The sequence below is a fragment of the Myxocyprinus asiaticus genome, chromosome 8 (assembly GCF_019703515.2).
Source record: "Myxocyprinus asiaticus isolate MX2 ecotype Aquarium Trade chromosome 8, UBuf_Myxa_2, whole genome shotgun sequence".
Taxonomy (NCBI): domain Eukaryota; kingdom Metazoa; phylum Chordata; class Actinopteri; order Cypriniformes; family Catostomidae; genus Myxocyprinus; species Myxocyprinus asiaticus.
Genome location: NC_059351.1, coordinates 44,112,511 through 44,125,457, shown reverse-complemented (window position 1 = coordinate 44,125,457; position 12,947 = coordinate 44,112,511). Strand labels below are relative to the sequence as shown.

The 12,947-nt window shown below is 38.5% G+C and overlaps 1 protein-coding gene across 9 annotated transcripts in view; it reads left to right on the top strand.

Annotated features, from left to right (window-relative positions):
- Window positions 1–12,947, top strand: part of LOC127444875 (activating transcription factor 7-interacting protein 1-like) — a 54,804-nt gene that overhangs the window by 33,352 nt on the left and 8,505 nt on the right. For 5 of the 9 annotated variants that reach the window (XM_051704475.1, XM_051704478.1, XM_051704480.1 and 2 more), the window contains exons 2-6: window positions 9,729–9,791; window positions 10,549–11,021; window positions 11,352–11,718; window positions 12,161–12,339; window positions 12,549–12,695. In XM_051704475.1, coding sequence (XP_051560435.1) covers window positions 10,557–11,021; window positions 11,352–11,718; window positions 12,161–12,339; window positions 12,549–12,695 — 1,158 coding nt within the window. In that variant the 5' untranslated portion in view covers window positions 9,729–9,791; window positions 10,549–10,556. Of the gene's footprint in view, window positions 1–6,874; window positions 7,034–9,728; window positions 9,792–10,047; window positions 10,098–10,203; window positions 10,453–10,548; window positions 11,022–11,351; window positions 11,719–12,160; window positions 12,340–12,548; window positions 12,696–12,947 lie in introns of those variants that run through there. The other 4 variants (XM_051704476.1, XM_051704484.1, XM_051704483.1 and 1 more) reach the window with 4 other exon arrangements.

Here is a 12,947-nt window from a genome sequence, read left to right as displayed (position 1 = left end):
GGAGCAGCACGCACACAACGTGTTAATTGAAACCATCTTTCCGTTATCCAGAAGACACCTGTTATATCACCTCAGGTTATGTTGTTGGATTACAAGGCTTGAACGATTGAAAACACTAAAATTTGTGTTGAAGTTGCACAACTTTGATGAAGCGGGATTAAAAGATGCCAATGGACCCTTTTCCCATTTCTGGTTTGGAATACGGAAATAAACTATAGTGGGGTACACATCTATAGCTGTGAATGGGGGACCACAGCAAATGTTATTGTTGCGTTCCTATGTGCTTCAACAGCAACAAAAAAAATCCAGTATTACGTTCCCGCGACTTTCCAAATGAGGGGGTGAAAAAATGGAGAGTGGACTACGGCAGTCAGAAGAAAGATGCCAAATCTACGGTTTCCCCTCAGCAGCGATATTTGAACCCCAGTGCAGCAGTGTTGACTCGTTTTTTTTGTTGTTTTTAATTCATTAACGATAAAAAAGAATAATGTTATAAATTTATACTAAATAATTACAATGAAAACATAAAAATTTTACTAGATTTACGCTGCTTATTAATGCAAAAATACGTCACAGTCTGAAAAGGGTACATTTTGAAAGCAAAAGATTCAGCATGAGTAGCATTACTGCTGGACGGAAGTTTGACATACTGAGCCAGAGAGAGTCGGACAAGATGAAACATGCTACATAAAAGCTGGAGACTAAATTAGGCAACCTTTGAAATGGTTTAATTCACATGAATGTTGGAACTGCAGTTGTTTGACTTGTCAGCAGCAGAGCTGGTGGCCATTTTGTGTTATTGCAGTGCAGCAAGTATGAAATGGCAGAGTGGGGGAGGGGCTTTTAAAGAGACCTCCATGTAAATCTGGTTCTCAGTTGTAGCTGCGGTGTGCAGAGTTGACTGCTGTTGTGCTGTGTTTGGTTCCAGTCTTTTTAGGAGAATTTGTGGGCTTTGAAATTATTTTATGGCAATTAATACATTTTATATGGGACATCAAAGATCAGTTAATTATTAAATTGGTAGCTTGATCCACTAGTTAGTTTCTGATTGCTTTACTAGAAACCTTGAAGTGCTAAAGCGACACACGAGAGATCTATAAGGTGTAGCTCAACTGGTTCCAGCCAGTTTCTGCCAGTCTTGGGTTTAATTAGCTGTGCATACTATTGCATCTGCGGAGTAAAGCTGTTTTTCCCTACAAACATTTGTTGTGTTGGAGACTTTTAAAATGGATTTAGGTTATGTTTGGTTATATATATTTCACCAAAAAACCTTTCAGCTTTAGCTAATTCTACTTTGGGTTTTATTTAGCTCCTCCCAATGTTTGTTCTTTAGAGAATTGTATATTCTATTGCTTGGCATCTATGTTTTTACTTGGTGCTCTTCATTTTGTCAGGATTGGGGAGTAGAGGTCTGCAGGGGCCTTAAAATGAAACTCGAACCTGACCCATACCCGAGACCATGTGGCCCCGACCCTACCCGGCCTGAGCGATACCGTCAGATTTTAAGTCCGAACCCGACCTGAACCCAAAATTGCTTACTATCTAATTTCTTCTCCTAGCAAGTACTGTTGCAATAGGCTATATTTTATGTAAGCATATAGGCAACATTCGTAACAGTACTGAAACAGTAAACTTACACAGTTTTAACAAGGCACGGCAGCACCTTAGTACACTAGAGCAGAAGGGAAAAAAGCATTGCTTTACCATTTATGTGCTGAAACTTCACTTGGTGCAGAACAATCTGGAATAAAATGAAACAATGCAACAGTCCCCTCTATGAAGCCTGAACTAGTTTAAAATTTTGAATCTTTGTGACAGCTGTACTAAAAACAATCTAGGCACAGCACAAAGAATGAAACAGAGCGCAGGTGTCTCGACATGCGTTTTTGACAATTTTAAGTTATTTTTAACTTGACATGGTTTAAAATATGCCGGTTCTGTGCGAGACGCTGAAAGAAAAAGTGAGAATGGTGCAAATGTCAAAGATATTCATCCAGCATGTGTTTAAACAATGGGAAAACAGAACAGACATGCAAAAACACATTCGGTGTGAACGGCCCCTAACTCGTCTGTTCACGTGTGTCTGTGAGTGAGAGCGCGTGCGCGAAACAAGTTCGGTAAGCCTGTTTATTTTTTCATTGATTACAAAAACCGAAGTCCTACTATAAAAACTGACCCGTACCTGGCACAAAACCCATTGGGTTCTCGGGTCCCAGACCTCTATTGGGGAGTATCTCGGAGAAAATGCAAAGCCTTTTTATTGTCAAAAAATAAAATATACATACAAGTTTACTTTACATAACGTATTCATTTAGCAGATGCTTTTATCGAAAGAAACTTGCAAGTAGGAATAAAGCTAGACGGTATAAAATATGTAGTAGAAATTTGTCCACCTCATTTTACACCCTGATGGTTTCCTTAATCCCTGATATATACTATGTTCCAGTCCCGCCTATGTTCCATTTTATTCCCAAGTGACCATGCTTTGAAAATAAGAATGCGGGCACAAAAAAAAAAAAAAAATAGATCTTAAACTTTTTTCAGATTAAAGCCATGATTGTTTGATGACTTTAGGCCAAAGTATACCTTGGATTTCCACGTACAGTATGCATGACACCGATTTAGTCATCAGCACCGTCTGCGTGCAGACCAAATTGTCTCGACATGGACAGTCCTCATCTGTGCTCATTGTTGGCACATACGCCTGCCATTGACTGTACTAAAAGAGTATCACAAAGCAGCCATAATGTGCACACGTTGAATGTGCTCGTATTCGCTCATGGTCAAAAGAGTATACTTCGAAAGGCAGAGCGCTTTCAAAAAAACGAGGTATACCCGAGCCTTTACAAGGCCTTCATCAGAAGTCAAGAGTTTAACCTAACCCAATGTTTCTGCACAAAAAAAAAAAAAAACACCAATGTAGATCAGCAGTTTCTCAGTGATTGTAACTACCCAATAATGGGTAAATTTTCATCTGCCTGTGCCCATGTATTTTTCCTTGTGTGGCAAAGATTGCAGGAGTATCTTGCATTACAATGTTCAGGTCACTGATGACAGTTTTTGAAAATGTTTAATTCTGAATCTATTGTGTTAATAAGAAATGAACTAGTTTTGATTAAAGGGAAGGGTCTCAGCTTCATTCTCAGGAATATATATATATTTTTCTTTTGCGCTTTTTGTCAGTTTTATTTATAGGTACTGTAGAAAGAGGACAGGAAAGGGTGAGGACAAGAGGAGGGAATGGAATCAGGAAATGTCACTAGCTTGATTCGAACTCTCATTGACCACATGAGCACAACGGCTAAGTAAATGCTCTAAACATAAGGCCAGACAGAATGTTGTTTTTGGAGGCCATATAGACGGCATTTACATTTAATCCCAGTTCACACCGCCAGCGACACACAGTGACAAAGAGACACAATCTCATTCATTTTCAAAAAGAGCATAATGACTTCCGACAACATGAGCAGAAGCAACCACTGGCAACAAGATGTGGGCATGGTGAGGCGATGCAAAAAGGTTGAGAAAATGACAAGATAAGTTTAGCAAATGACAAGCAACATTCGGGAGTGACTACCAATGGGAGGGAAGTCAGTGGAGCTTATGTCATCCATCTCCTGTGAGATACTGGTGTCAAGTGCAGGCAAGATGGAGAAGTAAAGTTACTGTGAGCGATTTCACTGTTTTAAGATTTGTCTGTTACCACATGTTTATAATAAAAAAAATCTGTGGGAGGCATATAAGAAATTTTCTGCATGCTAATGTGAGTTTGATTCATGCATTGAGATATCTTTCATCTTGTTAATGATATGATGCATTGAGCACTGCTGCAGTTTATATAAAAACACTGCCCTGCAAAATGTTGATATTTAGCGTTAAAAAAAAAGGATTTCTTATCAAATTACAATGATGTGTCAGAAATTGTCGTCATTCTGAGTGAGTTTAATGTACATTTACAGATTGTTAATCTTGTTCATGATATGCATTTGAGCACTGCTGCATGTTATACACTATCCCTTGCTTCATTTTTAGAGGCAAGAAAAATTATTCCTTGTCAAATTAGAACGATACCTTAGACCGGTATATCTCATCTTTGATCAGATTTTCAAAAGATATGGTCACTTGTGCTGTCCGCCAATTACGTTAGAGCAACAGCAGCAGAAATGCCTACAAGCGACATATAGTACAAGGACTAGCGACATCAAGCGACAATGGGTCTGTTCCAAATCCTAGTGAGCGTCCTCTGGAGACAGCATTTTAAGACATCATAGGTGCGCTTCCGACACGAAGGCTGTACCAAAAGGTAGGTATCTTAATTATGCTGCCTCTTAAGATATCTCGTTTGGCCAAATTTTAAGGTATCATTGTATCCTTCCCTGGGTAGGTGATCCCAGAATGCACCATGTTGCTCAGCAGAAAAATAAATCGAAGATGGTGGACGAAGCGAGAGAAATTTAGGTTATAAATATAGACCATTAAATACTGAAAAGTATCAATAAATAACAGTTTAATATAATACAAAACCAACTATTTTACCCAAAATGTGTGTGCGCTGTGCGTATTTATGCTCATTAGAGGATCGTGTAGTTTGTCGCGTCACCTGTTGTGAAATCAGTTGCGAGTTTTAAAGATGCGCAGAGCTCCCGCCTATGTAGAGTGTTCCAAATCAGTCTCTTATAAGGCATCGTTTCAGTTAGGATGCTGCCATAGAAGATAGCTGCCTATTTAGGCAGGAGACAGCGAGGCAGCTCACTAAGTTTTGGAACAGACCCTATGTCGCTGGTGGAGCAAACGGGGCTTCAGGTTTAAGATACATTTTTGGGTGATCCGACCACAAGTGGACAGTACTAAATACAGATGTGAACTGGTTCCAAAGTGTTTTTGGAAAGGATCAAATAAATCACATACGAAAGTAGTGAAAAACGCATGTGCCAACATTGCTGATAACTCACCAGCCCACTTGTGATTGGATTATATAAGATGCTTCCTAGAGTGGGTTCCAGGCAACTCAGAACTCTGAATTGTCCCACCTCCTACTTGAAAAAAAAGCGATTGGAACGCCGCTCAAACTTGAATTCGGGGTGGATCGATCAACCCCGACCATACCAAAACGCATCATTTGATGTTATTTTTAAAATGGCGACGACCAACGAGCACAACACGGAGCTGGGTTTTGTTAATCAACTTTAACATTTAATCACTGCACAAATTGTATGAATATACAATATACCAGAACTCAAGCAATTTGTAATCATGACTTTACCTTTTTTTTAATTTGCCATAATTGTTATAAGAACACAACATTTTCTTGAGTCATGGTGCCATCTTGTGGTGTGTACTTGTGACCGTGACTGACTGGAACGCATTGAGGTTGGAAGTATTCCTACCTAAGACTTCGTTTAAACACGCCATTAATACCAGGTATAAACAGGGCCATAGTCTGGTTTTGGTTTTAAGATCTTGGATAGGTTTTTTCTTGGCATTCAAATGACTCCTTGAGAGTTGTATAAATTATTGGTTATTTAATGCTTCTTAAATCAACTACCTTTTTGGAAGTGACAACTGGCTATAGTGAAACGATATGATGCCGTCAACATTTTCAAATGGTCTTTAGTTAAATAGGCTTTAGTTAAATGTCACTGCCATGAACCATGATTTACTACTACCTTATTGGTAGTGGGTGGTATCAAAGGAGAAGGGCATTCTCATTCAAGAGAGCATTTGATTGGACAAAAATCTTTGTAGTGCAAGATGAGTCACAATTTTTGGTTCATTTTCCCTGAAGAGATCTATTTGCCAAAGGTTAGCTGTGTCAAGTTTTAGGAATATACTTGCATAAAGATGGTTTCAAAGCTAATGGACATGGACTGAAAGCCACAAAATGCAAATTTTGATTTCATGGGGTCTTTAAAATTTGTCACGTGTTTTCTTGTGAGCTATTTGAGTTTATTTTTTTTTAAGTCGCGGAAGGCGAATCTTTTGCAAAAGGTGTGAAAAATTCTAACAGGGCCTGAGATGGATCGTGTGTGGCATGTTGGTGGGAATGAAGGAATAGTGAAGGGAAAACAAATATGCAGTTTTTATTTATTATTGGATTGTGCCCCAAGAATCTGGCATCAGAAATTGATGACCATGGTTCAGTTTGTATTCCATATAATTGCTTGGCCCACATTTGTAGATCAGCATTTTGAGCTTTCACCTTGCTACATACTGCCATTTGTGCTGTAGCACAGTTACATTTTTAAAAGCTGTTTTGTTGTACTAAATAAATAGTGATAACAAACTGACCTTATATAGTTATTCATAGAGAAAATTGACTTCAGGGCAGATTCAGATCAGATTCATTTTCTTTTCTGGACTCCCTCTTGTGTTGAGACTTAGTGGTGCTAATACACCCCCCCCCCCCCCCTTTGTTGAAATGGTACAATCCGTATCGCAGTAATTTTCCACCCTGTTTTCTCTGTGCCTGTTATGCAGCAATGGGGGAGGGTCAGTTTTGCTTTTCTGCACATGCCACTTTATTTCTCTCTCTACTGTATATTTTATCTTTACTCTAGATTATTTTTCACTCTTATCTAGAGGCTTATTGATGAATGATTTGTTTTGGAAAACCTTTTACAATGACAGGTTCAAGAATATTGCTGGTCTGTCAATGAGTCTTTATAAGGTGATGGGACATTTCAGTCTAATCATGAGTGAAAAGTGCCCATTTTGTTTCCAATAACACTGTTTTGTTGATTGTAACGCTACAATTGTGTGGTAGCTACACCGTTTTCTCTAGTTACAGCCAACACATAACAAAGAATGTGCTCCACCTCTTCACACCAGATCCCCCTCCCCCTGCCATTCTCTCTGCCTCTCTGTTCCTCTTCAGTGTGTTGTGTGTGCTTTGAGCTAGTTGGAAGCAAGTCATGCTCCCGTTTTTGCGCTCGCTACTAATCAAGGCCTACTCCTGAGGACTATAACTCGAGGTTGATTTTGAGCTGAGGACTTTACAATTACAGTTTCATATTTAGTGCGGTTTACACTTAAGGTGAATTAACTTGAATGGTATTAATGAATTAGCCTAACATTTTGTTTTTTTTGTAAACAGTGCGGATACAAATCTAAATATTTTTGGATTTTTTTTTGTTTTTTGTTTTTTACGTGCTTTTCGCTGGTTTGCGCACCTTTTTAATAATTTTTACTTTGGTGTTTCAATCTTGCGGCTGATATGCAGAAGTTTCTATCACTGCTTTGAAAATCATGCGTTCTTGCATTCGACATTTAAAGACTGGGGAATTATTGGTTACTGTTTGGGGCGCTCATACCAGGAAGTACTGATTACTTGTAACGCGTAAACGAGGATGACACAATGTGATCTTTTCGTAGTCATGACTCTTTGCTTGGAAAATTAGCAGTTTGTTTTAGATGTATAAAAACGTTCTTTGTCGGCAATTTGTTTTCAAGATGAAACAGGCTATTTTAATGTTTTGCGAATAATTTTTTATTGGTTAAAAGCAAGACAAACCGCAAACAGTCTTGGTGTAAAATCAGGGAATGGATTGAAAAATAGGTTACCTCTGGATGTCCAAGCCTCAGGAGAAGCAGCAATGTACAACTGGTTATACACCACAGCTCTGGCAACCATTTTGACTCTGTGCAATGAGCAGCAACTTCAGCATCTATGGTTGCACACAGGGTGGGGGAGGTGCACAGTGAGGCTGTGCGCATTGATCAGCATTAGAAGCAGCAGCTTCCCAGGGACTAGCAGCCATGTTTGTTAAATGAACGTCCTTTTTGTAGATCTAAAAGAGCGGATATGGAGGAATCCAGAGACAAATTCTTGTACAGTTTAGTTTTTCACCACATTTGCCTCTTCCTTTCGGTTATGTTAATGTGAAATCGTTATTAGTTTTATGTTCCTTATGGGTTACTAATGGTATCTCCGATTGCTTACCAAGGAAAAACTGTTTTCTGATGCATGCAGAGAATGCATCACTGCAATCTTCATCTTTTTTGTGTGTTTAACACCCTAGTCACCTGTTTTACGCCTGACTCTGCAACACTTCAATGTTTAGGAGGGAAAATAGTTAATTGAGACTGGAGACTTTACAACCCAGTTAAGTTAAAACAATCTTGTCATGGATACCAGGCCTTGGGGGAACAGTAGCTGTTGACAGGAAGTTGAAGGTGTTGCGCATGGTCCAGATGGACCTGAGTTTAATATATATAGGAGCCACGTCGTTTGCACCTGCCAAGCTTGCTAATGTAGCAGTGCAGCCTCAATGCAGAATCCTGTTGTTTTAAATGCTTGCAGATCTTGTAAAGATATATATTTGTAAAGATTTTATGGGTTGTGTAGAAAAAATAGGCCTATAGATGAAGAACTAGACTGAAAATTATGTGAAGCATTTGAAGGACTTTGCAATAAAAATAAAAACAAATTAGTTTATTATAGGGCTGTCAATTTAACACTAATTCAGTGCGATTAATTATATATATATATATATAAAAAGAATGCGTACATAAACCCTGCATTTAAACCCTGCATTTAATCATGGAATATTCCTACCATCTGAGCAGTTCAAGCTTTAAGTACCACCTGTTTTCAGCAGGGGGCAGTAAGCAAAAATCCAGCTGTATGGGCAATACGCAGATGCACAGAAAGAAAACTTAACCGCACTGAGGCTTGCTTTACACTAACGAAAGCACAAGATGAGAACTTGTTCTTGCGTTCGAACACCGCTGTAAAGAGCACATTTGCAAATGTAGGGATCTCGAGACGTATGTTTCAAACTACATTTAACTTGACACAACGACCTAAAATTGCTGTTGATGATGCCACGCAACCAAAGGGAGACGCTCCAAAAACGTCCATCAGACACGTGTACATTGATGCGTCCTTAGAAAGTCCTTACAATAAGTCCATGTTGGACGGATTGACAAACTGAATTGCAAAATGGATTGCTGTGGACTGTAGGCCAATGATAGGCTTAGCCTATGTTCAATAATGTAGAAATAACAATATATTGCCGTCTACAATAATCTAGTTTAATTATGATTATAATTATTTAAATTATAATTGTATTTATTTAATCATATGTTGAATTATTGTTATTTGAGGGGCTTTCTCAGCAAATATATATGTGTTAATTGCGATTAATTCGAATAAATACTCTGCATATCATGTAAATAATTCGATTTAAAATATTTAATTGATTGACAGCCCAAACAAATTTACAGTTTATTAGTATTGCCTTGAGTTGTTGGAATCACAATTTTCACAATTGCATTATAATTTAGGTCTTTTCTAAATTATGTGTAGCAATAGGTAAACATTTTTTATCTCATATTTGTTGTCAAATCTACAAGGCTTCATCTTATGTCTTAGGCTTATTTCTCAGTACGATGATTTTTTGTTTTTGTTTTTTAAAAAGCTGGGACTGTATACTGTTTGTGGTCTTTGTCATAACATTTGGTTACAGAAATAGATGGATTGTGGTCCACATATATAACTAGGAAAGTATGTCTGTATTACTAGATGTATAAACGCAAATAGACAACACTTTGGAAGTTAGAACCTATTAATTAGTATATGAAAAGTTTAATTGAAGAATGTTTTTTGAATTGACAACTAGGCTAAAAGTTAAAGCCAGAAATCTCATTAATTTGAAATGAGCATGAATTGTGCGAAACAGAATTGTAACTACATTTTAAGACTAATTTTTCTAAATTTCCTTTCTTAGGATCCTCAAACAATTTGCTGCCAAATCCATGAACAGAAAAGTACAAGACATTGCAGAAGCCTGGTAAGACATACTAATATATTTATGCTTTGTGATGATTTGTATTAATCTCTAATTTAACATTGGGACAGAAGTACGGGTATACAGGCTTTTAAAGCACGATACTAGCTTGAAAAATCTGCATTATATAATGCAATCCTTGTCGTTAGCTGATTCTGTAGTGTGCTGCTCTTATTGGCTAAGAATTGTACCAATCACATGAAAGGGAGGACACAAAGTCTGGTCTCCCTCTGGTATTCTGGAATCAGATGCACTGCTGACTGTTGCGGCCCTACCAACTCGCTAGTTATGGCAGTTAAACTGAAGAAGGTTATTGGTTTTTGTCAGGTTCAACTACTTTCTCAATAGGTGGTTTTTGGACTTGTTATTTACAGAGGCACTTCAGCTCAGACTGATAGTGTGGGTAAACGGCTTTAAGAATAGTTATACTGTTTAGTATTTTTGCTTTAGGTGAAGTACCAATTAAAAAACCTGGCAAAGTCTTAATATGCCCATATATAACCAGCATTACGGTTAAGGTTGCGTTACATTTAAAAGAAGGTATTGTAATTGAGGTCAGGAGAAAATTCTAGAAGATCAGGAAATAGTTTTGAGATGATAGAGTGACACCTTGTGGCTGCTCTTCAGTAATGACTTTTTTACTTGGAACTTGGTGAGATTATTGGTATGTGTAGAGTGCTGGACTGTTTAACTAACTAGCCTCTCTAGTGGTTGAAGAGTTTAACTATAATAATACGAATCTGTTTGACGTTTTTCGCAGGTAAAAAAATGGAAGTAGCTGTACCAGAGGAACCTCAGAAGAAAATCTTCCGTGCAAGGAAAACAATGAAGTTGAGTGATCGTCAGCAGCTCGAAACTCTCCACAACACCCTGACAACCACCTCTTCCAGCTCCACCTCTTACTCCTCTTCCTCCTCACGACCCCAGACCCCACTGGTGAATGGCACCCACACTGAGAAGGACAAAGAGAAAGTAAAGGAGAACGAGTTGAAGCATAAAGAGACGGACTTGGTGTCACCTGCCCTTGATTCATCTCAATCTTCCCCTTCTCCATCTTTGTCTCTCTCTGTCTCTCGAACACCTTCTCCACCCAACACACAGACTACCTCACCTTCTCCTTCACTTAAGAAGAGTCCAGAAAAGATGAGAGATGAGAAAACCAAGGACATGAAAGGAGAAAATGAAAACAAAGATGGCGGAAAGAATGAGGACCTTACAATGGACAAGAAAGAAGTGAGTTTCTCTTCCAAGCAAGGAAATGAAAAAATGGAAGGTTTTTGGCTTCCATATGACTCTTTCTGTGTGAATAATATTGTTGCACAAACTTGTAATAAAGCACAGTTGATGCACGGGATGAGATTGTTTTTGGATGGTTTCATATCTAACACCAGTTCGAGACCGCTTCATGTAAAATGCTTTAGGAATGAGATGCTGTAATTCCTACAGTATCAGCTGGACAAATATTAAATGATTTGAGCCACTAGAGATGTACTGTGCAGAAATGTTGCTGCAAAGGTCATCTTTTTATGCTAATCAAATAATTTCATCTTTTTTCCCCACCAGACTTCAGAGCGTTCCAGTTCTCCAACAACACCCTTTAAAAAGGGAGACCTTAAAGATGTGGAGACAGAGAAAGTGCCCAGTGAGGAGACAGCTGGTCTGGATATGGACGACGCTCTCATGGCCACAGCCTCCATTACTGACAGTTCAGAAGAGAAAAAGGAGAAAAGCAATAAAAATTTCTCCTCGCCTCTATCTGCCTCTCCTTCTTCTGGGATAGAATGTGATCCTGAAGTTAAAGAGGGCTTTCTGTGCCTGAGTGAAGAAGATGAGATCCAGGCAGAGAAAGATGAAAAAGCAAGAAGTGAGGAGAAGATGATTATAGATATTAAGAAAGAGGACAAAAAAGGCACTTCGGAGAACACTGAAGGTGAGAACCACTAGAGACCCTACTGGTTTGTAAACAATTGGCCAATCTCCTATTGCTTGATGGTCAGCTGCAATTTTGAATGTGGAATTAGCAGAGAGGACAAATCGTGTTCACTCTGTAAACAGTTTTTGACCTTTAACAAAGTTTTGGTAAGGGTGTCACTGAAGACTGTACACAAATGTGAGGATACAAACACTTCTGTATGTTCAGAGGAGTAAATCTCGATTTTCAAGAAATTTGAGATAGACTAGTAGTTTGCAATTGACTGGTTGTGCACCTTTAATTTTGAGAGACTTTTGAGTTAATCTACAATCTGACTGGTTAAGCTTTCTCAGATGGTGCCTGAAAATGGTTGCTTAATCAATTTACGGTAGTAGCATGGTTTTAATAATTGCAGGCAAAGCCTTCATTAAGCTTAAACCCTTGTCCTGCCTCTACTTAGGAGCAGACAACAGCACCCCTGCTGGTACAAAAAGATCTCTGTCAGAAGAAAAAGACGAAGATGACAAAGAAATTGAGGAGAGAGATGGAAAACGAGCAAGGTTGGATGGTGAGGAGCTGGAGGCTCAGTTGGAGCTAAAAATTACAGCCAATGCTGGAAGCCGACATAAACTAGAGAAGGTTTGTTATTTTTCTACCTAAACCCAAATATCTATGTATCTGGGTATGTGTGGCATGCTTTTAGCATGATTACCACAGACAACGGCATGTTCCTCAATGTAAGTGAGTAGGATATGTGTTTTCAGGAAATATACTAAAACTATATTTTCAAAATCCAGAATGCACATCCTTACTGTATAGGACGTACCTTCTTTCCCTTTTCCTATTAGATGGTGCAGCAGTTAGTAGAGGAACGGTTGCGGGTGCTGCAGTTGACTGTATTTGACCGTAGCATAAAAGAACTGAAAGAGAGAGTTGAGAAGATTGACAATGCAACCAAACAACAGAATGCTATGCAGCATATTAACACACTACAGGTGAGTTTTGAAACTTAAACCTTATAATGGAAGAGAATCAATGTTAATTAGAATAGTACAATAGTTATTGCTGTTGTACGCATCAAAGCTCATTCTCATGAGTAAACAACTGCAGAACATGGCCACCGTAAGCTTGCGTGACTTGCTGGTCAAACGTTGCGAAATGGGAGACACGTGTGAACGTTAATATACGATTTTATGATGATATGCGATTAATTACTTAATCGTAATTGATTTGATTTGAACATTTTA